At 42.5% G+C, this 26749-nt stretch overlaps 1 protein-coding gene across 3 annotated transcripts in view; it reads right to left on the minus strand.

The window, feature by feature from the left end:
* LOC141211215 (UDP-glucuronic acid decarboxylase 1) overlaps positions 1–26749 on the minus strand; it is a 63657-nt gene that overhangs the window by 10190 nt on the left and 26718 nt on the right. For all 3 annotated transcript variants that reach the window (XM_073664804.1, XM_073664802.1, XM_073664803.1), the window contains exons 7-11: positions 24072–24176; positions 18911–18970; positions 16423–16544; positions 14116–14235; positions 7661–7704 (exon numbers count right to left, since the gene is read on the minus strand). In XM_073664804.1, the coding sequence (XP_073520905.1) occupies positions 7661–7704; positions 14116–14235; positions 16423–16544; positions 18911–18970; positions 24072–24176 (451 nt within the window). The remainder of the gene's footprint in view (positions 1–7660; positions 7705–14115; positions 14236–16422; positions 16545–18910; positions 18971–24071; positions 24177–26749) is intronic.

The raw sequence follows: 26749 nt of genomic DNA on the forward strand, positions 1-26749 counted from the left end.
TATACTACAATACTGTGGTAGCTCAGTCTCCATAGCAGACCATGAAATTCACTAATTACCAAAATACTGTGATATTGCAGAAATTAGTGAATATCATGGTCTCTCAAGGAGACCGAGCTTCATAGGAGTCCGTATAACTCGGACGAGTATGTGTCTGTGAAAAGCATCAGACAGCACTCAGATGCCATCAGAGTGCGGTCTGATTTTCTCACAGACCAACTGAACGGAAGATGTGGAGAAACTTTTTCCCTAGAGTACAGTCCTCTAGGGAACGAATGGAGTGGCAGTCACACATGTGTACTCCATTCTAGGGAGGGTAAAAGTGCCCCGTTCTGATGATCAATGCCGGGATCAAACAGTTAGACCCCCAGTAAACTGTGGGTAGGTGACAAAAACCTCTTTAAAAGGTCACGTTCAGTATTTAATTCATATTTTACCTCAGTGTTTGTAAGCCAAAACCAGGAGTGTGTGATAAATGCAGAAGTGGTGACAGGATACCAGGAGAAAATGGCACCAAAATGTGTTGTGCAATTTCTCCTGAGTACACAGATTCCCCATATGTGTTTGAAAATTACTTTTGGAGGCACAGTGCAATGCTCAGGAGGGAAGAAGTGCCATACTGGAGTTAAAATTTTGCTGGAATGGTTTGAAGGTGCCATGTCACATTGGCAGAGCCCTTGAGGTGCCAGAACAGCAGAACCCCCACAAGTGACCCCATATTATAAAACTACACCTCTCAATGAGTTAATCTAGGGGTGCAGTGATCATATTGACACCACAAGTGTGTCAGAATTTTACACCATTGGGCAGTGAAGAAAAAAAATAAATTACATTTGTTTACCACAAATATTTTGCCCCAGATTTTACATTTTTATACAGGGGAAAAGGGTAAAAATGGCACCAAAATTTGTCACAATTTCTGCTGAACATAAAAATACCCCACATGTGGCTGTACAGTACTGCTTAATATACGGTGAGATTCGGGAGGTAAGGAACGCTATTTGCCTCTTGGAGCACAGATTTTCCTAGAATAGTTTGCAGACTTCCAGATACAGAGCCCCTACGTGCTAGACGAGCAGAATACCCCCTCAAGTGACCCCATTTTGGAAATTATACCCCTCTGGGAATTTATCTGCAGGTGTAGTGACGATTTTGACTCCATGGGTGTTTTCCATTAACAAGCAGCAGTGGATGTTGGAGTGAAACTTGCAAATCTACTAATGAAGTGCCCGACACGTTCTACTGGAGACACGTACCCATAAATTAAATGGGCTCTCATCGCTACAGAAATGCCAAACATGTGGACGTTAAATGTGGTTTAGGCACACTGTGGGGCTCAGAGGAGGGGGAGGGGGGAGGGGTCATCTGGATTTGGGAGTTCAGATCTTCTGAATTTTCTTTTTTTTTTGGGGGGGGTGGTGCAGGGGGGGGGGGGCGCACGAGGAGCCATATTGCTTTTCCAGAGCTTTTGTACTACCAGTAACATGGAAGCCCCCTATATTTCGAATTTAGTAATGCAGATGGCACAGCCGACTGGCCCACTCACTATAATGAGGCAGCAGAGTTACTCTGAACTCAGTCTAGCCTCTGTTCAGCAGTGTTATTTTCATAAGTGTACAAACCTGTGGTCAGCTGCGCTTTTATGCAAGCCTAAAAAAACGGACACCACCGGATCATAGGCCAGACGGCGTCCACAGTGTCTCCATCTGTCTCATTATAGGGAATCTTCCCTCTAGGTTTCCGTCTGAGTCACATATTTCAGAGATTTACACGGAAACCCCGGTGTAAGCGCTCAGCGTAGAGCACAGGATAAATGTGCGCTGAGCCTTACTGCAATCTTTGGGTGACAGAATGAACAAATCAACAGCAGGTGAAGATTTAGATTTATTTTTTATGCCGTTCCTTGTGCGGTATAAGTGATTAGACGACTATTCTTCAGGTTGGTGCGATTACAGCGATCGCTGTATTCTGAGAGTTCTAAATTATTTTGGCATTGATGGAGCTGTATGGTGACTTGGTTTTTTGGGGGGTGGGGTGCAAGATGACGTTTTTCAGTGATAACATTTTTTATTTACATTCATATTTCTATAGACAATAGATGGAAATTATTGGCAATTATCAAGACACATTCAATAAAGGAGTGGTTCTGCAGGAGCTTCTGAACTCTCTCGTCCATTGAATTTGTCAGGTTTTGGATGGTTTCTGCTTCAATTGTTTTGCATGAGGACAGAATACCCTCCCAGAGCTGTTGCTTAGATGTGAACTGCCTCCCGCCATCATAGACACTCCTTTTGATGATGCTCCAGAGGTTCTCAATGGGGTTGAGGTCAGAGGAGCAGAGGAGCATGGGTGCCACACCATAAGTTTGTCCCCTTTTATGCCCATAGCAGCCAGAGATGCAGATGTGTTATGTGCAGCATGAGACGGGGCATTATCATGCATGAAAATGATCTTGCTGCGGAATGCACGGTTCTTCTTCTTGAACCATGGAAGGAAGTGCTGTTTGAGAAACTCAACATACATTATGGAGTTCATCTTTACCCCTTCAGGGATCCTAAAAGGGCCGACAATCTCTCTTCCCATGATTCTAGCCCAAAACATTACTCCACCTCCTCCTTGTTCGCGCCGTAGCTGTGTTTGTAGCAGTGTTTGCATGGGGTGTCCATCAACCAGCCATCCTCCACTCCATCCATCTGGACTATCAAGATCATTTCATGCATGATAATGCATGACAATTTCAAAAATGAACATTTTTTTGTTCTTTATTAAAATGAAAAGGTTGAAAACTCTGCTGTGCATAATAATTTGGAACATGCATTGAGTTTTTTATTTTTTTAAAAATATACTGTTATCATAGGCAGTTTGTACAAAAACCTTTCAATTGTACTCTAATAGTTATTTGACTGGAAAATTACAATGACTGCAATTCATATAGGTAATTTGGGAAAATCTGAGAAAATATTATTTGCATAATAATTTGGAACACAGTGTAAGGACAGTTTGTGGCCCAAATATTACATCTGCCCCCACCCCTAAACTGAGTCCTTAAATCCTTTTACATCTGCCCCCACCCCCAAAGTTTGGGTGGGGGAAGATGCAATAGTATTAAAGGACACAGTTTGGGGATACAAGGGATGGGTGCAGACTCAGTATGGGGATGTGTGCTGAGGAAGTATGGAGATATTTTGTGCAGGGAATATACAGTACAGACCAAGAGTTTGGACACCTCATTTAAAGATTTTTCTATATTTTCATGACTATGAAAATTGTACATCCACACTGAAGGCATCAAAACTATGAATTAACTCATGTGGAATTATATACTTAACAAAAAAGTGTGAAACAACTGAAAATATGTCTTATATTCTAGGTTCTTCAAAGTAGCCACCTTTTGCTTTGCACACTCTTGGCATTCTCTTGATGAGCTTCAACAGGTAGTCACCGGAAATTGTCTTCCAACAATCTTGAAGGAGTTCCCAGAGATGCTTAGCACTTGTTGGCCCTTTTGCCTTCACTCTGCGGTCCAGCTCACCCCAAACCATCTCGATTGGGTTCAGGTCTGGTGACTGTGGAGGCCAGGTCATCTGGCGTAGCACCCCATCACTCTCCTTGGTCAAATAGCCCTTACATAGCCTGGAGGTGTGTTTGGGGTCATTGTCCTGTTGAAAAATAAATGGTCCAACTAAAAACAAACCGGAGGGAATAGCATGCCGCTGCAAGATGTTGTGGTAGCCATGCTGGTTCAGTATGCCTTCAATTTTGAATAAATCCCCAACAGTGTCACCAGCAAAGCACCCCCACACCATCACACCTCCTCCTCCGTGCTTCACGGTGGGAACCAGGCATGTAGAGTCCATCCGTTCACCTTTTCTGCGTCGCACAAAGACACGGTGGTTGGAACCAAAGATCTCAAATTTGGACTCATCAGACCAAAGAACAGATTTCCACTGGTCTAATGTCCATTCCTTGTGTTCTTTAGCCCAAACAAGTCTCTTCTGCTTGTTGCCTGTCCTTAGCAGTGGTTTCCTAGCTGCTATTTTACCATGAAGGCCTAATGCACAAAGTCTCCTCTTAACAGTTGTTGAAGAGATGTGTCTGCTGCTAGAACTCTGCACAACACAAGTGATGGTCCTAACCCCATTTATAAGGCAAGAAATCCCACTTAATAAACCTGACAGGGCACACTTGTGAAGTGAAAACCATTTCCGGTGACTACCTCTTGAAGCTCATCAAGAAAATGCCAAGAGTGTGCAAAGCAGGAGGTGGCTACTTTGAAGAACCTAGAATATAAGACATATTTTCAGTTGTTTCACACTTTTTTGTTAAGTATATAATTCCACGTGTGTTAATTCATAGTTTTGATGCCTTCAGTGTGAATGTACAATTTTCATAGTCATGAAAATACAGAAAAATCTTTAAATGAGAAGGTGTGTCTAAACTTTTGGTCTGTACAGTAGTAAGGGGCAATTATTTATTCAGGGGCTCAGCTTAGAGCAGATATTTTTTATTCAGGAGCATTATAATGACACTGCTATTTTTAAGGGCATCAAGATGAAGAAAATAAAGAGAACGACTCCCAGAGACAACACCATCTTTCCGGTACCTGGATATAAATGTTTTTTGTAATACTGACTAATTCTCATTTTTATTTATGTTAGGAACATTAAAGGGGTTGTCCAAGTTTGTAATGAGTCTGCAGTCATTCTATGTGACGGCAGAATTCTCACAACACGCACTGCACACTGTCTGGATTCTCTCATGCCAGCGATTTGCATACATGCAGTCACATGCCGACTAGACGTGTGGCCTTACTCGATGAAAATGAATTGAGCGAGGCCAGACACGTCTAGTCGGAATATGGCCAGAAGTATATAAATCACATACTTGCACTCACATGACCGTCCACTCTTGCCACCGGCAAGGGAGAATTTTAAAAAAGTGTGCAGTGCATGCGCTGTGAGATTTCAGAAGCCTGAAGTCACAGAGTGACTGCAGACTTTCATCACAAACCAGACGAGTCCTTTAATTATAAAATGAAGCCCTGTGGCATGCCAATCCAATCCAAATAGCATTTAATATACCGTCAGGATTCAGCTCTGCTTGCTGGCAGGTTTCATCAGTCATCTCATGGCCACTTCACTCATGTGATTTTGATACTTACGGTCACGCAACAACTAGTCTGTTTTTCACTGAGCTTTGAGAGAAATGGGGAGAGCAGCGACTAAGTGTGTAAATCGCATATGTGCTCAAGAGCGGGGGGGGGATCTAGAATGAACCAGACTGTAAATAACATGGTAAAGGCAGTTAGTGAAGATGTAGATAGGCGATACATTCATTGGTAGATAGTGAGTACGGAAAGGATTCAGACCCCTTTAAAATTTTTGACTCCGTTTCATTGCAGCCATTTGGTAAATTCTAAAAAGTTCATTTTTTCTCATTAAAGTACACTCTGCACCCCATCTTGGCTGAAAAAAACAAAATGTAGAAATTTTTGCAAATTAAAAAAGATAAACTGAAATATCACATGATCATAAGTATTCAGACCCTTTGCTCAGTATTGAGTAGCAGCACCCATTTGAGCTAGTACAGCCATGAGTTTTCTTGGGAATGATGCAACAAGTTTTTCACACCTGGATTTGGGGATCCTCTGCCATTCTTCCTTGCAGATCCTTCCCAGTTCCGTCAGGTTGGATGGTGAACATTGGTGGACAGCCATTTTCAGGTCTCTCCAGAGATGCTCAATTGGGTTTAGGTCAGGGCTCTGGCTGGGCCAGTCAAGAATGGTCACAGAGTTGCTCTGAAGCCACTCCTTTGTTATTTTAGCTGTGTGCTTAGGGTCAGTCTTGTTGGAAGGTGAACCTTCGCCCAAGTCTGAGGTCCAGAGCCCTCTGAAAGAGGTTTTCATCCAGGATATCTCTGTATTTGGCCGCATTCATGTCTCCTTCAATTGCAACCAGTTGTCCTCTCCCTGCAGCTGAAAAACACCCCCATAACATGATGCTGCCACCACCATGTTTCACTATTGGGCAGAGGATGAGCAGTGTCTGGTTTTCTCCACACATACCGCTTAGAATTATCACCAAAAAGTTCTCTCTTCATCTCATCAGATCAGAGAATCTTATTTCTCATAGTCTGGGAGTGTGTTTCTGAGCAAATTCTAAGCGGGTTTTCATATGTCTTGCATTGAGGAGAGGCTTCCGTTGGGCCACTCTGACAAAGGCCCAACTGGTGGAGGGCTGCAGTGATAGTTGACTTTTTGGAATTTTCTCCCATCTCCCTACTGCATCTCTGGAGCTCCGCCACAGTGATCTTGGGGTTCTTCTTTACCTCTCTCACCAAGGCTCTTCTCCCATGATTGCTCAGTTTGGCTGGACGGCCAGGTCTAGGAAGGCTTTTGGTGGTCCCAAATTTCTTCCATTTAAGGATTATGGAGGCCACTGTGCTCTTAGGAACCTTGTGTAATGTAGAAATTGTTTTGTAACCTTGGCCAGATCGGTGTCTTGCCACAATTCTGTCTGAGCTCCTTGGGCAGTTCCTTTGAGCTCATGATTCTCATTTGGTCTGACAGACAGGTGTGTGCCTTTCCAAATCAAGTCCTATCAGTTTAATTAAACACAGCTGGACTCCAATGAAGGAGTAGAACCATCCCAAGGAGGATCACAAGGAAATAGGAAATGGACAGCATGTGACTTAAATATGAGTGTCTGAGCAAAGGGTCTGAATACTTATGACCAGTTGATATTTCAGTTTTTCTTTAAAAAATTCTACATTTCTGGATTTTTTCAGTCAAGATGGGGTGCAGCATGTACCTTAATGAGAAAAAAAAACGAACTTTAGAATTTACCAAATGGCTGCAATGAAAGTGAAAAATTTAAAGGGGTCTGAATACTTTCCGTACCCACTGTACATTGATCAATACATTTTCTAGCCATACATTTATTGGATGGATAGATCAACCTAGTGAATATCTAACTTTATATCAACCAATGTATCGCTTATCAAGCTTTTCATCATCATCATCAACCTCTAGAAAGATTTGCTATTTAATAAATAGATGCCTAGCTATATATCCTCACCAACTGCCTTTACCATGCTGTTTACAGTCTGATAAGTTCTGTATCACTATGTATATATATGCTCTATCCCACTAGGTAGGCAGCCAGAAAATTAATGTTTATATTATATTTTGATACATTGGTGGCACAGTGGGGTTGAATTTATTTTAATACTAGTAATACCAAATATGTTGGGAGCAATCCTGTGTGCGCTGCGCTCCTATGTGCAGTGGTGATGACTGCCTCTTGTGCACGCTCCCGCATTGGTCCTCGGTACACAGTGGACGCCATTTTGTTGTTTTCATTTTTGAAGACCACTATATTGAATGCGCCGGCGCGATATTTAAAATCAAGAACCACAAGATTGAATTCTTCACTGCAAGTATCATTTTAATCTGTAACAGCGCCAACATGACAATGTCTGTAAAACCTGTCAGCAGAATTTTGCTAATTCTTTACTAAGTGAAATAACCCAACTATGGTGGCAGAAATGACATTTTGTATAATAGAGATGTATGTATTCTCTCTCTCTCTCAGATTATATATATACACACACACACACACACACACACACACACACACACACACAATTATTACACACTAACCTGACATATTGAAACGCCCTAGTCTGTGATCCTGATCCATATACCTACAGAAGGAAAAACAAAAACCTTATTTACAGTAAAATGTAAGAAAAATGGCTTAATAGATGATAAAACTTTGTGATGCAGTTTGAACAACTCTTGCCTGTAAAAATGAACAACTCCAAAAACATTCAGAAGTTCATTAAATTACACACACTTTCAGAAAGAATTTCGCCAACACCTTGAAGGTGCAGAAATTTTTCCCTCCTTGCCTTTAACCACTTCGCACCAGAGCCTGTTTTTGCCTTCGTGAGCGGGCCAATTTTTTAAATTCTGACCACTGTCACTTTATGAAGTAATTTCTCTGGAATGCTTCAACGGATCCCTCTGATTCTGAGATTGCTTTTCGTGACATATTGTACTTCATGATAGTGGTAAAATTTGTTCCATATAACTTGCGTTTATTTGTGGGGGGGGGGGGGGGGGAACGGAAATTTGGCGAAAATATACAATTTTCACATTTTTCCCCACAAAAAATGTTTTTCATTCCCTAATTTTGCATTATCATAAGGGTAAGAGGATAAGTTGCACCATGAAATTTGTTGTGCAATTTCTCCTTAGTACGCAGATACCCCATATGTGGGGGAAAACCACTGCTTTGGTGTACGGCAGGGTTCGGAAGAGAAAGGAGCGCTAGTTGGCTGGGATAGGTTGCTGACACCATGTCACATTTGAAGAGTCGCTGACATGCCAAAACAGCAGAAACCCCCATAAGTGACCCCATTTTGTAAACTACACCTCTCAAGGAATTCATCTAGGGAAGTAGTGCGTATTTTTTAATTTTTAAATTTATACCATTGGGCAGTGAATAAAGCATAATTATATTTTTACCCCAAAAAAAATGTTTTACCCTCAGATTTTACATTTTCACACAGGGCAGTGGGTAAAAATAGTGCCGAAATGTGTCACACAATTTCTTCTAAAAGTGGCAATACCCCATATGTGGCTGTATTGTACCGCTCAGCCATACGGCGAGATCTGGGGAGGGGGGGGGGGACGGAGTGCTATTTGACAATAGGAGAACAAATTATTGTAGAATAGGCATTTGGATTTGGGAGCACAAAATTTTCTGAATTTCGTTTGGGGGGCAAGGGCCATTTCGCTTTTCCAGAGCCTTTCTGCTACCAGTAACTTGGAAGTCCCTTATATTTTTAACAGATGATGGACCTGAGTGGGGACTAGCTTTTTTTGAGGACTGAGTTGAAGCTTTTATTGGGAACATTTTACGTAACATTTATCCGGCGCTCTAGGCTGAGCACTTACATCGGGGTTTCCATCTAAATTTCCAAGTGATGTAATTCAGATGAAACCCCTGCCGGATCCATTCACTGTAATGAGGCAGCAGAGTTACTCTGGACTCCGTCTGGCCTGTGTTTAGCGGTGTCCTTTTTTTCATAAGTGCACAAAACTGTGGCCAACCGCACTTTTATGCACGCCTAAAACAAATGACACCGTGGGATCCCAGGCTAGACGGCGTCCACAGTAGCCTATATCTGCCTCATTACAGGGAATCTTCCGTCATGGGTTCCGTCTGAATCACATATTTCAGAGAATTACACGGAAAGCCTGGTGTAAGTGCTCAGCGCAGAGCACAGGATAAATGTGAGCAGAGCCTTACTGTGATCTTTGGGAGACATAATAAACAAATCAGTAGCAGGTGAAGAATTGGTTTTATTTATTTTTTACGCCGCTCCTCGTGCGGTATAAGTGATGAGATTACTTTATTCTTCGGGTCGGTGCGATTACAGAGATACCAGATTTATATCGGGTTTTTATGACTGACAGCTGTCACACACTGAGACGCTTTTTTTTGCAAAATCTAGTTTTTGCATCACCATATTTTGAGAGCTATAATTTTTCCATATTTCGTCCGACAGTCATGTGACGGCTTGTTTTTTGCGGGACGAGTTGACATTTTTATTGGTACCATTTTTTGGGTACGTGACATTTTTTGATCGCTTTCTATTCCGTTTTTTGGGAGGTAAAATTAACAAAAACCAACAATTCAGGAATTGTTTTGAGGTTTTTTTTTATGCCGTTCTGAGTGTGGTAAAAGTGATCAGGCAGCGTTATTCTTCGGGTCAGTACGTTTACAGAGATACTACACTTACTGTATTTTTTTTATGTTTTGGCGCTTTTACACAAACAATTTTATAGAAAAAAATATTTTTTTTGCATTGCTTTATTCTGAGCGCTATAACTTTATTTTTCGGCTGATGGAGCTGTATGGCGGCTTTTTTTGGCGGAACAAGATGACGTTTTCAGCGGTACCATTTTTATTTCTATTTTGCTTTTTGATCGCATTTTTTTCCACTTTTTGTTTGACGATATGATGAAAAAGCATATTTTTTTGCTCGGTTTTTTATTTATTTTTATTACGGTGTGCACAGAAGGAGTTAGTGTGACAGTTTTATAGCTCGGGTTGTTTCGGACGCGGCGATAACAAATGTGTGTACTTTTTTGGTTTTGTAAAAATATATGGATTTATTGGTTTAATATTTTATTTATTTTGTGATTTTATTTTTTTTTATTTTTTTTACATTTTTACTTAGTCCCTGTATGGGACATTCATTTTTATTTTTCTGACCACTGATCTCATGTAATGTAATGTAATGTAATGTAATAGACATAGATTACATTACATGAGATCTTCGCTGACTGTTTCACAGTCAGTCTCCTGCCTGGCTTCAGCTGAGCTGAGCCAGGCAGGACACCATATATGGCAGATCTGGAGGCGGTCATGTGACCTCCAGCTGCCATCGCAACCCCAGGTCCTGGAAGGAGAGGTAAGTAAGACGACCCCCCTCTCCTCTGTCTATCTTCTATATGCCGCGATCACTATAGATCGCGGCATATAGAACATAGCAAAGGGTTAACATCACTGGGACCTGATCCAATCAGGTCCCGATGATGTTACCTGTCAAAGCTAACGCTCTGCACCGGAATTGCAGCGCTTGCAGGACCCTGGGGGTCCTGAGCGCTGCGAGACCACCCACCGTTTTTAAACGTCGGCGCTGCACAGAGCCCAGCAAGCGCCGACGTTTTTCTACAGTGGGTGGTCGGGAAAATGTTAAAGATCCACAATTGTATTAATTATTTTTCCAGTAACATAGCTATATGATGGTTTTAATTTTTCTTTGCAGGGCGAATTGCAGTTTTGAATGACAATTTCCGTTATCAAATAAAGTACACTGCATAACAAGAAAAAAATTCAGAGTTTGATAAAACAAAAACACACAGTGAGGAAAATAAGTATTTGAAACACTGCCGATTTTTCAAGTTTTCCCACCTACAAAGAATGGAGGAGTCTGTAATTGTTATCGTAGGTACACCTCAGACACAATCTCAAAAAAAAAAAAAAAAAAAAAAAAGCAAACAATCATATCGTATGATTTTTATATATTTCATGTAATAAAAATGCAAATTAAGTATTTGATACAACTTAAATATTTGGTACAGAAACCTTTGTTTACAATTACAGAGGTCAAACGTTTCCTGAAGTTCTTGACCAGGTTTGAACACACTGCAGTAGGGATTTTAGCCCACTAATCCATACAGATCTCCAGATCTTTCAGGTTTCGGGGTAGTTGTTGGGCAACATTGAGTTTCAGCTCTCTCCAAAGATTTTCTATTGGGTTAAAGTCTGGAGACTGGCTAGGCCATTCCAGGACTTTGAAATGCTTCTTAACCTTAGTTGCCCTGGCTGTGTGTTTCAGATCATTGTCAAGCTGAAAGACCCAGCTACGACCCATCTTCAATGCTCTTACTGACAGAAGGAGGTTATTGGCCAAAATCTCGCGATACATTACTCCACATCCATTCTCCCTTTAATACGGTGCAGTCATCCTGTCCCCTTTGCAGAAAAGCACTCCCAATGTATGCTTCCCCCACCATGCTTCACGGTTGGGACTGTGTTCTTGGGGGTTGTACTCAACATTCTTCTTCCTCCAAATGTGGCTGTGGATACCAAAAAGATCTATTTCAGACTCCTAACCACATGACCTTCTCTGGATCATCCAGTTGGTCATTCGCGAACTTCAAACGGACTTGGACATGTGCTGGTGTAGCATCGGAGTCTCTGCCCCTTGCTAGGCAGAGAAGCCATTCCCCTCACCCCTCTGCTCCGTGCTCGGCATCTTCCTCCCGCGCTGCTGGCAGCGCACGCTGCTTCCCAGGCACTGTGCTTAGGGCGCGCTCCCTCTTAAAGGGGCCACGCGCGCCGTCCTAAGGAGTCCCCGGCCAATTGCCGGAGGATCTCCCATATATAAGGCACCTCCTCCAAAATGGAGGTGCCCGAGCAAAGTTGTTTGCACTGTGTCTTCCTGTGCTTCAGCCCTCAGGTTCTGCTGCTAGCCTGACTTCTCGTACTGCCTGCCAGCCTGTTATCCATCAGTTACCTGCCTGTTACCTGCCTCGTCTGTCAGACCGCTCACCTGGGAGCACCCGCTTGCTTTCTGCCAGCCTGCCTGGAGATCCTGCTGTCACTTGCTGTGACCTCCTGCCTGTCTACCCAGAGACTGTCCCCGACACTTGCTGTGGCTACCTGCTTGCCTTCCCTGGGAGTCACCCGCTTCCTTACAAGGACTTCCCCTTTGTATTGCAGCTCAGAGGTTCCACCTCCCGGCCCCGTTACAGCTGGCATGAGCAGGTGGACCTTGCGTGCTCTGCAGGATTTTAATCCATGACGGTGTAGTGTTATAAATGGTAATGTTTGAGACTGTATTCCCAGCTCTCTTAAGGTAATTGACCAGGTCCTCCCGTGTAGTTCTGGGCCAATTCCTGACCTTTCTCAGAATTATCCTTACCCCACGAGGCGAGATCTTGCATGGAGCCCCAGACCGAGGAAGACTGCCAGCCATTTTGCTTCTTCCATTCTCTAATAACTGCGCCAACAGTTATTGCCTTCTCACGAAGCTGCTTGCCTATTGCCCTGTAGCCAATCCCAGCCTTATGCAGGTCTATGTGGACAGGTGTCTTTTATACAAGTAACGAGTATAAACAGAAACAATTAATACAGGAACTAAGGGCAGAGTAGGAGGGCTTCTAAAGAAAAATCTAACAGGTCTGTGAGCCAGAATTCTTGATGGTTGATAGGTGATCAATTACTTTAACATCATACAACGTGATTTCCATTTATTTCCTTAACTATTCTGTTGCTCATAGTTGAAGTGTTGCAACAATAAAAAATTACAGACCTCAATTCTTTGTAGGTAGGAAAACTTGCAAAATCAGCAGTGTATCAAATACTTATTATCCCCATTGTACAAACGGAGAAGGCGAGGGCCAAAAGGGACCAGGTATGGAGAAGGCGAGGGCCAAAAGGGACCAGGTATGGAGAAGGCGAGGGCCAAAAGGGACCAGGTATGGAGAAGGCGAAGGCCAAAAGGGACCAGGTATGGAGAAGGCGAGGGCCAAAAGGGACCAGGTATGGAGAAGGCGAGGGCCAAAAGGGACCAGGTATGGAGAAGGCGAGGGCCTAAAGGGACCAGGTATGGAGAAGGCGAGGGCCTAAAGGGACCAGGTATGGAGAAGGCGAGGGCCTAAAGGGACCAGGTATGGAGAAGGCGAGGGCCTAAAGGGACCAGGTATGGAGAAGGCGAGGGCCTAAAGGGACCAGGTATGGAGAAGGCGAGGGCCAAAAGGGACCAGGTATGGAGAAGGCGAGGGCCAAAAGGGACCAGGTATGGAGAAGGCGAGGGCCAAAAGGGACCAGGTATGGAGAAGGCGAGGGCCAAAAGGGACCAGGTATGGAGGAGGCGAGGGCCAAAAGGGACCAGGTATGGAGGAGCGAGGGCCAAAAGGGACCAGGTATGGAGGAGCGAGGGCACGGGCCAAAGGGACCAGGTATGGAGGACGCGGGCCAGAGGACGAAGACACAGGCCAAAAGGATCAGGTATGGAGGACACAGGCCAGAGAGGACGCGGGCAAGAAAAGGACACGGCCCAGAGGACACACGGACGACATCAAGGGCGGACTAGGAGGGCAACAACGATGTCGAGGAGGTTAAGGATTGACGAGGACGGCTCATAATAGGTGTACAATCATCAAGCAAATATCATTAGAAAGCCGCTATGTCATACTTCTGGACCCAAAACAATGAGTAGAGAAATCGTAATGCCTAAAAGTTCCAGATTCCTTCCATAAAACATGGCATGAAAACCTTGGCCAATTTTATTTGCTAGTGATGCAACTTCACTTAGCTTATTAAAAGTTCTTTCATAAAGTTGATTCATTTTTCATTCATTCTATCATGTACGGTATAGAGAGCAATTTCCTTTTAATCCAACTAAAAGATTTGGTGCAGAAAACAGCATGTGCCGATGTGAGGAACAGGTAGGATGTTTATACCAGCCTTCAATTAGAAGAAACCTATTAGAGGGCATTTAGACCAGAACGGTTTGCCATTTCGTACTTACAGTTAAAGGCTCTCCTTGTAGTGCTTGTAGTACAAAGTTACTGACAACTCTTCCATCATTCATGTGCATACGTGGCCCAAATGTATTAAATATCCGAGCCACTCTGACCTCCACACCTTCCTGCCAACAAGAAAAACAAATTTAGAGACCACATTTTCTTCCAGTAAAAATGTGACTTTTGTTTGTAAAAACATTCTACACAAATAAGCATGTATTTTTCTACCATAGCTTGTATCACTTTACAAGGTTGTTTTCATTACGAGTTTTGGAAGGTACCACTAACCAGCCTACTGGCTTCTTACTTGCTAGGGGGCGTTCCTGAATGACCGACGAAACTGACCAGCAACATGGCCGCACAGTTGGCCCAAACTGTCCACTGTTGACAGCAGAGCTAGCTTTGCCTCTGCAGCATTGTGTAAGTGCAGGGACAATGAACCTGGCTGGATCCAGCCATCTGGCTAGCTTCAGAGCAGCGCTTGCAAGCTCTATAGTATAAAGCATACAAGAGCTGCACTACTTGCCCAGGAACCTAGCCACCTCTGATAGAATACTGCCCTTTGTTAGTTTGCAGAGGTAGCCGGTAACCTATGGAATTAAGAAGCCCTCTGTTCTTATGAATGTTGACGAGTTGCTTGCTTCTATGTGCTGTTTGAAATTGTACCCATTTATAAAAAGAAAACCCATGTAAATGTTTCCAATAAGTTGTGATGAGCTTTCCTTGAGAGGGCACAGCATGTATTATATGACATAATGTTATCAATGCAGCATTTCCTATAGCAAGGACACACATTCACAAAACCATCTTGTCGAAGACCTCAGGCCTATAATGAATTGCTCTGGCATGGTTAATTGATTCTGTAATTTGTGACTCGTATAAACACATTCTATTTTACATAATGAAACACCCTTTGAAATTAATTTGGTTGGAAATAAAACATAATTAACAATAATATAACAACTTCAAGCCCACTGCTGTGAAGATCAAGCCATTATTATATCAAGATGAGGCTGGCAGCAGAAGAGTGGACTGGCCACCCCAGAACTCATTGTCATTTAAACTTATGGCAGAAACCCAACTTCAAAGACTGAACTTTGTGGTTTTCACAAAAAGAAAGATAGCAGAATTTCCAAGAAATCTGAAATACTTTTATCAAAGCGCTCCAAAAGAATTTGAAGTGAAAAGTAATATGTCAAATACCTTTTTGGTTTTTAAAGTGTTAAGTCACAGCCTCGTAGGAAAAAAAGCAGATGAGTAGTAGATGCTAAGAAGTCACAGCACCACTAGAAGGCTATCTGAGTGGTTCCCTACATTGACCCAGTCTATATAGAACACCTATAACATAGTAACTGAAACATTTCCCACTTTTTTAGGCAATTACCGAGTGAAGCAACCTTGAGCAATCAGCTTTCAAACTTAGGGGAGGGAGGGGGTAATTGCAGTATGTATGTTCATTTCAACTGTAGCACCCAAATGAAGGATTGCAGCTTTTATTGCCCTCTGTCTTGCCAGGTCCTGCATAGGGCCCTAGCGGCTTAGCTGATCGTTATCAAGATGGGACCCTCATTTAATTCTCCAACGGTGTATTTTGGGGTTTGTTTTTTACCATTTCTACCATTCTTAATGTACAGAACATTTATATTGCTTGTGTGCCACAGACATTTTAATATTGTAAGACTAAATTGACCCATTTCAGATGGAGCATGCTGTAAAGATTGTAGATTTAATACAAGAGCACTCTATTACATGGGTAGTGGAAAAATCAACTACTCCATCACATACAAGATTAGCTACTTATCAAGGGACTTAAAACTGCGCAAATTACACAACGTGCAATAGTTTTGAAACTTGGGCAAATCACACAATCAGCAAAAAAACAACAACAATCCCTCAGCAAATAAAGTCTCCCTAATGTAATTAGAGCACAGGAAATACATAGGGCTTAAAGATATAGAGGTCAGAATAAGGGCGTCTGCAAGGCCTCATTAAGAGTTTGTCAGACCCCATTATTCGGACTATGACGTTCTCCAGTTTTATATATTTGCTTGGGAGACCAGATTTTTTTTTTTTTTTTTTTTTTTTTAGACATTACAGTATAAATGACTCTAATGCTATCCATAATTTCCACGGATCCAGACTTGTATGAACGATTTTGATCCATGACATGGGTCAATAATTTGGGGAGGGGGGGGCATTGCAGGGAGAAAAGCTGTTACTGAAAAAAAGTTCATCACATTGACAGTAAATGGAGAATAAAGTTGGTGTGAGACGTCTTCCAGATTACACTGAATATTAGTAACACGACCAACCTGTTTCATATAAGCATAGCACATGGTCTCTGCTACTCGCTTTCCCTCATCATAACATGCTCGGGGGCCAATAGGATTCACATGTCCCCAGTAGTCTTCATTTTGAGGGTGAACTTCTGGATCTGATGATTAACATAGGAGGAGATTGAGGAAAAAGCATAAAGTGAATGTAATAATAAGTAGAATACAGACTATGGGCTTTACAAGGAACCATTATATCAAAACAACAAACAATATAAAGGCCAAAGATTACAACAGCCAACATTACATCATTTATCACAGTCTGGACTTTTTATCTTTTGCTCTGCAGCTTGACACCTGAGATAATGGTGGTAAAGATAATGAGACGCAGGAACAATGTTGAAAGCGATTTCAAGTGTAAAGGCCCCATCACACATAACGAGATCACTAGCGAGTTCGTTGATACGTCATGGTTTTTGTGACGCAATAGCGATCTTGCTAGCGATCTCGTTATGTCTGACAGGTAGCAACGATCAGGCCCCTGCTGTGAGATTGCTGATCGTTACAAAGCTTCCTGGACCATTCCTGGGTCGTTGCGCTCCCGCTGGGCAGTGTGCATCGCTGTATTTGACACCTTATCAACGACCTCATTAGCGATTCAGAACTGAGACACGTAGGCGTGCATAAATTGGACTTTTCCACGCCCCTGAAGTGGAGGAACCCCAAAACAGTAAGCGTGAAAATAATAAAAATAAAGTGGTTTAATACGTAATTCCAGCGGGGATAATGGGTTCCTATGGGAGAAAGTGCGGCCGCAGGTGTGTAAAGAATTGACATGTTGATTCTTTTAACGCCCGCGCTTTCTCCCATAAAAGTGCAGCGTATATTTACGCAGTGTCTGTACGGCAAAGTGAATTTCACATTCACTTTGCCGGCAGACACAGAGGCACATGGAGCATTTTTAAAAAGCGTGCGCAAAAAAGTGGTCAAAAATGCACGTAATTTTACGAAAAGTAATTTTATGCACGCCTTTGTGACACAGTACAGTCCTTATCAAGGTGTGGATCGTTGAAATAGCTGCTGTGTGAAAGTGTAGCACCCCGAGGACTCGGCTGCTACAGGGGTAGTGCACCTCGAGCCAGAGGTGTGGTATTCCACTCCCGGGTAAGGATGGAGTGTGGGACTGAGCTCAGCTAGCTGCATGCACTACACTCATCCCATTTCCGGGGGACAGATCAATGGTACTCCCACTAGGTGAATGTGCAGGTACGACAGTGTCTGTCCCTGGCTGGAGTGGGAGGGGGGGTGGAACATCCCAGTAGTGTAGGGGCAGATAGGGGAGGGGCTCTGGGCATAGAGATAGGAGCCCATTGGGTGCTAGTCACCTGGGCTCACACATAGAGGGAGTATATATGGTGGGCACCATCTTAGGACAGGGTCAGTGAGTCAGTCAGTCAGTCTGAGGAGGGCTGACAGGGAGCTGTGGCTCCGGCTGGGCCCAGCTCCAGGGCCAAGCCTGCAGTGGAGAGAGAGGAGGAAGAAAGGCCCAGAGACGCAGAGCCAGAGGGAACCCTGAGATCCCACAAGTTACTGGGTGAAGGGTTGGCGGAAACGGGTACCGGAACCCAAACTGGTGGAGGCTAATGATCCTCAGCCAGGAACCAGAGGTCGTGGTCAAGTTTTGCCACGACCCTCACCATATCCACCAGGAAGGCACACCACGAGTAGGGTCAGGAAAGCCAGAGAAGGTTTAACCACCAAGAGGCCCGAGGGAGCCGGACAAAGGTGGATCCCTGGTGGGGACGGCCAGCAGAAAGAGAGAGAGAGGGGAGCTCAGGACCACGCTCCGGAACTGCCTGGGGGTTAGCCGAGTCCCGCACCTGGTGAACGCAGTACGGCTCGGGTGGTCACTCCCGGCCGAAGTGACTGAAGTACCATCTGTGAGTAAAAACCCTGAAACTGCACCATACGTTTCTGACTCTCCTTGCTGCACCATCACAACCCCCATCATCTACACCTGCTGCCCTGAGGCCATACCCCTCCCGTTGGGGGTTATACCATCCCCGCTGCACCATCCTTCCACCGGCCTCAGCGGTCTGCCCTGCAGCGGCAGCTCCAAAGCTGCATTCAACGGGTGGCGTAGTCATTCAACATCTACTGCTAATAGACTCGCCACTTAGTTTGACTCCCTGGGCACGGACCGGGTCACCGCCACGAGACTACTACCCCCATCTGATCCGGCTCCGGGTAAGCCCCCGTGCGCGCGATGCCGCACGACACAGAAGGCCCAGGGGCGCGTCAAAAGCGTCCCAACGACCGCCGAGATAGTTAGTTAGATCGCTGGGGCGGCCGAAATGGTTGGGAAGTTCTGCATGTTTGACAGCTCCCCAGCGATCACAAAACGACTCTCCAGCGATCCCAAAACCGTGACGTAATAACGATCTCGCTAGCGATCTCGTTATGTGTGACGGGGCCTTTAACCTCTTTAGCAATATTCTAAAATACACAAATGTAATGTCACAATTACCTCCATAGACCTCTGAAGTAGATGCCAGTAGTAGCCGAGCTCCAACACGCTTCGCTAATCCTGAAAAGACATGAATAAACTCCATGAAATTGCCGGTATATATAGATTGATTGGCCTCATCCTCTGATTCACTGAAAACAATCTGCGCTAAAGCCGTATTTAGACGGAGAGAATTCTGCTCAAATCGAGCACGAATAGATAAAACAAGTTCAATGGTCTGTGGAAATCAGCCTTTTACAGAACAAGAACACCAATGTAAACTGCGTGAGGAAGAACGATTGTTCATGTGCACACTATATGGGGACAGAACGATCACATTGTTAGCGCACAACCCCCATTTAGATCACAGATATGAACCCTCTCGGATTACTATTTTGTGAATATTTTTTGCGGCATTACTCAATGAACAAGAGTTTTGCAATATATAAAATACATTTATTTAATTTATTTTAATTATACATTATGTTATATATTATATATTTTACATACACATACTTTTTATCTGTATGTTTTTGTTCTAATCATTGGACTGTGGGTCAGGCTACTCCCTCACATGAGACACCTGTTTTTAATGTATCTTTGTCCTATTTTTATTCTTATCAATAAAATATCTATTTTATAAAGGTATTCCTACTGTCACATGGTCCTTTCCACCCTACTTGCATTAGGATATTTGGAAGGCTATTCTTTTATCTCCATTTGTTTAAGTGACTTGGCATTCTTGGTAACCAAACTATTGATGGATTCAAAGTAAACTTGCCAGATTACAGACAACATTCAGTGTTATTCACTGTTTTAGGTAACTCTAATCCCTTAGGCTGCGTGCCCACGTTGCGTATTAGAAGCGTATATGCTGCGGAATTTCCGCAGCGTAAACGCTTGTATATCCGCACCCCATGGTCCCCAATGGCATTCCGCAATGTCAATGCCCATGCTGCGGATTTTTCCGCAGCGTATATGCTGCGGTCAAAAATCCTCAGCATCTTCATTAATTTTGCGTTTCCGCATGCGGAATCAATGTGCGGATGGTACCCAAGTCTGGAGGAGAGGAGACTCTCATCCAGACCTGGGTACCAAAGAACCTGTAAAAAAAAGAATAAAATAAAGTTTATACTTATCTTCTGATGTTTTCCTCCGTCGCGCTGTTGTGTGAAGGACCTGCCACGTCATTGAGTCATGTGACCCATCACATGACTCAATGATGTCACCGCAGGTCCAGCACACAATAGCGTGAGCAGCTCAAGACTCCGGACGGGGCAGAGAATGCATCAGAAGGTGAGTATAAACTTTATTTTTTTATTTTTTACCATTCTGATTCTTTTTTTTTAACTATTACTTGGTCACACTATTTAAATCCATGCCGGTTGCATGGATTTATATAGTGTGAACAAGTTGTCAAGCACTTTTCCAAGTGATGCTTTAATCACTTGGAGAAGTGCTTGATAACCCGCATGCGGAAATGCATGCAAAGACGCCTCACAAACGCTTCTACCTGGCGGGAAAACCGCATGTAAAATCCGCATGCGATTTTCCCGCCAGGGAGAAGCATAAAAAATACGCTTCAGTTCCGCAACGTGGGCACATAGCCTAAATATTCCCGCAGCAGCCTATACCACTCCCATGTGTCTCACTGTCTAAATATATTTTTGCCTGAAATTCACTTACTATAATTTATAACAGTAATTTGCAAGCGTTGATGAATGATATTAAGGTGATTAAAACTATGGATGAGTGAATCCCTGTGTAACAGACAGCTGTCCAGCCAACACCTGAAGTGAATGGAGCGGAGGGCAAGCATGCGAATCGGCAGGTGTTGGCCAGGTTTTATTTCCTGCACTGTACACAATCGCAACCAACATGTACCAGTGCTACTGTCACAGCCAACAAAGTAATTCGGTTCTGGGTAAAAGCAAAAATCCCAACAAGGCAACAATATCACGTGATCTGTAAGGTGAAGAGTCTTTTAGGTCAATAGAAGAGTCAAGAAGGATGCTAAACAGAGAACCAAAACACAAGAATCCAAGGAGAAGGAATTTGTTAAGAAACTTGATGCCGCTCACGCTGATGCCATGAAACTTAAGGAAGAACGTGACTTCTGGCTTCCTCAAAGAGAAAAAGGTAGTTGTGGAAGCATGGGAACATTAGACAAAAAGCTGGCCAAGGTCAAGGAAAGAAGATTTAGGAGAGAATTATAGGCAGAAAAGTGAATAAAAACGGAAACTGAGCAAGTTCGGCAGTCAACAGCATCGGCTGAACTTTGCTGTAGTAGTAGCAACTGCAGAGACAACGGCGACAACATAAATATGCATGAATCTATTACAGTAAAAGGTAATTGAAAAATACCATCTCAGGACAAAGGTAATCAGTATCACTATTAGTTGAAGCATGATAATCATAATAGAATTCTAAAACACACAAGGTGTTAGTCTCCAGAACCATTACACTCTCCAAATCAGCTAAGGTAATCTAGAGGTGTTAAGGATCCAAACTGAGCTATTATAAAGTAGGCAACACATGCAAATATAATCCGGACCTAAAATATAGGAAAAAAAACTCTGGTATAAAAATGATTATACATTATCTATATTGGCATATACCCTTAAAATGATATCATCGTAATGTCTATAAGGATATTGAAGGATATACATGAGGGATGTCAAATTCAAACAGAGGGCGAAAATGAAAAACTTGGACAAAGTCACAGGCCAACAAGTATACAGAATAATGGGCCCCACAGTCCTCCATACGGTATAATGACATAGGGGTGGTGGTTCTGGTGTCGCAGGGCAAATATAAAATTACTCTGCGAGCCAGATTTGGCCCACAGGTCAGAGTTTGACACGTATGATTTACATAAACACAGAAGAATACAATTTGAGATCAAATAAATAAGAGGACCAAGTCCAAATAAGCCCAGTTGGGGTAGTGACGTGTTGTGTGACAAAAACATGACGGAGGACAAGATCCTGGAAACCTCCTCTAGATAATCTCAAAAGATGATTCAGAGTGAAGAAAAAAGGTGAGGACATCTAGAGATTGCAGTAAAGGTGGTTGAAGTCCTTTCTTTTTGTTCACTCTGAATCATCTTTTGAGATTATCTGGAGGAAGTTTCCAGGATCTTGTCCTCCGTCATGTTTTTGTCACACAACACGTCACTACCCCAACTGGGCTTATTTGGACTTGGTCCTCTTATTTATTTGATCTCAAATTGTATTCTTCTGTGTTTATGTAAATCATACGTGTCAAACTCTGGCCTGTGGGCCAAATCTGACTTGCAGGGTGACTATACATGGCCCGTGACACCAGAGCCACCACCCCTGTGGGACCATTATACTGTATGGATGATTGTGTGGGGCCCATTATACTGTATACTGGCTGGCCTGCAACTTTCTCCAAGTATTTTTTATTTTGGCCCTCTGTTTGAGTTTGACATCGCTGATGTAAATCATTCAATATACTTATAAACATTAGACTGATATCCTTTTAAGGGTATATGGTATAAAAATTATTATACATTATCTATATTGGCATAAGTATTTTCCTATATTTAGGTCCAGATTATATTTGCATGGGTTGCTAACTTTATAATACATCAGTTTGGATCCTTAATACCTATATTATCTTAGCTAATTTCCAGAGTGTAATTGGAATTGGTTCTGGAGACGGTAACTCACCTCATGTGTTTTAGAATTCTATTGTGATTGTCATGCTTCATCTAATAGGGATACTGATTACCATTGTCCTGAGATAGTGATATTTTTCAATTATCTATAATTGCCTTCTTCAATTACCTTTACTGTAATATTTATGCATTTAGGGACTCAAATATTTTGCCTTGTGTTCTTGCAAGCACATTTTTATTCTAACCATTGCTTACAATCTTTTTTTCTGGTTACTTGCATAGAAATATAATGCATCTTGTAACATATTGAGGTCTGATGGTCTTTTGGGTAAATCTGGTATGGCGCCATCTTTTCGTACAAAAAAAAAAAATGCAATGTGTATACTTTGTTAAAGTTGCGCATCCGTACGCTCCACTTCTGGGTGCGATGCGCAAGATCAGACTGCTTGTTCCACTGTGCATGCACGGTACGCGCCTCTAACAAGATGCAAAATGACTTGACATTACTCCAAGAACTTGTAGCATACAAAAGGAATCAAGGCGACTGTTGCTGAGGCAGCAATAAAAACGTTCAACTGACATCTATGGTCCCTCAGAGAGATTATGGGGTCTGGCTTTTTCTAACAGTTAGGTTCTAACTGCAGAAAAGGTTGAGATGGTTCAATTCATCACTGAGCACTCAAGAAGACCAGAAATAGTTTATTATCCAGTGTGTGGAAAAGCATCACCATGACATGACTATCCTGAAGCAAATAAAGGGTGTTTCATTAAAAAAAAAAAAAAAAAAAAAAAAAAAAAAGTGAAACTACTGTAAAGTTGTACATTTACTTTGCTGCAAGACATTACAAATAATTGCAACATTGTTTACTGGTAACTCAATCATCACAAAACTAACAATGTTACGAAATTTTGTGTATGTTACAATCACACCAAAATGGAATTATACCCAGGGGTGAGACCTAAAAATTGGCACAAAAATTTCCTGGTGCCTCTACTCGGCTACTTGCATTTCTCCACATTGCAAGGACATTTTTATTGAATAGACAAAGCATTTCAAAAGCACAGTTCCCTTTTCAAAAGGGAACCCGTCAAGTAGAAAATGCCGTCCGATCTGGAGATTTTTATAGAAATGTAGCGGAGCCAATTGATATATACTATAAAAAAATATATTTTTCCTTACTTTATATAACTTAATATATTGCTCTGAATCCCTGTTCTTTCTATGCATACAAGTCCAGTGAAAGGCTCAATTAGAGCCTGCCCTAGAGCGGTGCAGACAGATAGTGGTCATTCAGTAAGTAGGACCGTCCCCACTGGACTCCTAAACCTCTGCTCTTTCTATGCTTAGAGCAATATATTAAGAGTTATACTGAATAATTACCCACAAAATCACATAATCCGCTCTTCTCCTATTGATGCAATACTGCCTGTTGATCATACAACTTTCTAAAAATTATGCATTTCATTTAGACATGGAAAAAAACGCCCCAACATTCTGGACAGCAGTTACATAAATGTGCATGCTATATAGCAACTCACCCAACATGTTCAGGGTTCCTATTGTGTTGGTTTTTAACGTCTTGATTGGATTATACATGTAATTAGGAGGAGAAGCAGGAGAGGCTAAATGGTAAATTTGGTCCACTGTGAAGAAAAAGAAAAACCACCACCACATGTAATAGTGAACTTTAATTGCAATTTATTTCTAAAATGACTTATTCCTGAAAAATGTACAATTATTACCTATCCAATTAATATCAGTATCAATTGTTCCTCATGTAACTGAAGGGAATGTGTCAGTAGATTTTTGCCATCCATTTAATCTGACAGCAGCATAATGTAGAGGCAGAGATCCCAATTCCAATGATGTGTCACTTACTGGGCTAATGCTGGTTGTTGTTTCAATAAAAGAAAAACCAAAACACACACACACACACACACACACACACACACACACACACACACACACACGTTTTATCAGCTGGAGATCATTACTAGATGACTAGGCGTCTCACGCCACGTGGTTCATTTGCGCTGTGTAATCCAACCACTGGTTGGCAGCTTTCTGCCTATGCACAATGTACACAAAAGCTGCCAATCAATGGTGTGGGTGGAGTCATATAGACTCAGCATTCAGGCAACTGCTAGACCGGCAGCAAAGAAAAAAAGATAGCGATTTTATCAAAACTACACCAAGCAGACCACTAAGTGACATCACTGGAATCAGGATCTCTGCTCCTACATCATGCTGCACTACGAAAACATAGCAAACACCTGCTGAAAGACTCCCTTTAATAATTCTCAAATTGATTTTCCACAGAATATTTGCCCTGGAACCTGAACGTGGTCTCTAATGAAGCAGTTTTGTGTGATGAAATGCAAGGATATCCCAAATCAAGACGTGGGCTGAGGCAGTGCAACAGTACAGACCCCCGAGCTGCATCTTCTACCAACATCAAATGTTGTAATATTTAAAACTCAGATGACATATGGAGGTGGGCTTAGTGTAATAGAAGTTGAAAGGGTTATGGCATTTTGATTTGTTTAGGGACCCAATTCATCAACATTCACAATATGTAGTACAAAATTATTGTATTAAGAAACTGTTATAAAGAAATGCTTCTGCACATACCCTATGTGTAAGGAATCTGCAGCCAGTAAAAAACTCCAGGGGCCGATTCATAACAGTTTGTACCAAAACGCTACAATAAAAATGTTGCAAGATTTTTCACAACTCAAAAATCGCACCAAAAGGTCATGCCTCTTGGCATTTTTCAGCCGTTTCCCCCAACAGCTGGATAGGGCGAGGGCAAGCGCCACTGAAGTGACTTAAAGGGGTACTCCGGAGATAAATAAAATAAATAAGTTGTACTGTCCCTGCCCTCTATAAAGATGAGATGCCCTGTGCACTTCTGTTATCATTAGAGCACTTGTAATTTAGTGTGACAGCAGCTGCTCCCCTCTGGGACAATACATCACAGCAGTGTGAAGCTCTCCGCTGTAAGAAACAGCCAGTCCGAGAAGAAGGAGCATGTCAAGGGAGTGGCCTGCTCTTGGCTTTTAATAGCAACAGCTAGCCCCGATAAGGTCTCCTTCACAGAATCACAAAATTAGGGGCATGGCAGGGGTGTGGCATGCCCTGCCCTCCCCACATTCTAGTAGCAGCCAGTCCATCCCACAAATAATGACTCCTTCACTGTATGGCTACTAGCAGGGAGCAGGCTATGCCCCCTCACCTCGGACTGACTGTTACAGCAGGGAGCTTCACACTGCTGTGTGACGTATTGTCCAAGACAGGACAGGGGAGCAGTGAGGAGCAGCTGCTGTCACACTGAATTACAAGTGTTCTAAAGATAATAGAAGTGCACTGGGCATCTCATCTTTATAGCCTTACAGTACAAACCACAGCCTTAACTTTGCAGTGTAGAGATGTCTAAAGCTTACTTTGATAGCGAGAGGAAAATGGGAGAAAGGAGCAGAAACTAATGGACTCTAATCTGCAATTAAACCCAAAAACTGCTAGCTTGTTTTTCCTTGAGGTCCATTTCCATTCTGGGAATTTTCCTGGTAAACGACATTCCCTCGTTTTCTTTACTAAACATAAAGCTATGGCCTCGCATTAACACCTCTCTATAAATGACATCTCACCATTTCACTTAAGATATGGCTGGACATCCCATCAAAAACCATAGGTGTGTTAATATGATCTTAGACCCCTTTTGCAGCCAAAATAATCTAATTAGTCAAAAACCCCGAAAATACAGCCACATGTCATAATTCCCCCCCCCAAGCCAATTTTAAAAGTAGGCACTTTGCACTCTTTGTAGTCATCAAGTCCAGATTTCCTTTAACCCCTTAATAACCGGAGCATTTTATGTTTTTTGCATTTATGTTTTTTTGCTCCCCTTCTTCCCAGAGCCAGAACTTTTTTATTTTTCTGTCAGTATGGCCATGTAAGGGCTTATTTTTTGCGGGACGAGTTGTACTTTGAAACGCCATCACTGGTTTTACCATATCATGTACTGGAAGACGGGCAAAAAATTCCAAGTGTGGTGAAATTGCAAAAAAAAAAAAAAAAAAAAAATATATGCAATTCCACCATTTTTTTTTTACCACGTTCACTGAATGCTAAAACTGACCTGCCATTATGATTCTCCAGGTCATTAAGAGTTCGTGGACACCAAACATGTATAGGTCCTTTTAAGTGGTGAAAAAAA

This window comes from Phyllobates terribilis, unplaced genomic scaffold (genome assembly GCF_046119375.1).
Source record: "Phyllobates terribilis strain yellow unplaced genomic scaffold, ASM4611937v1 Scaffold_2__4_contigs__length_985480577, whole genome shotgun sequence".
In the NCBI taxonomy this organism is placed as follows: domain Eukaryota; kingdom Metazoa; phylum Chordata; class Amphibia; order Anura; family Dendrobatidae; genus Phyllobates; species Phyllobates terribilis.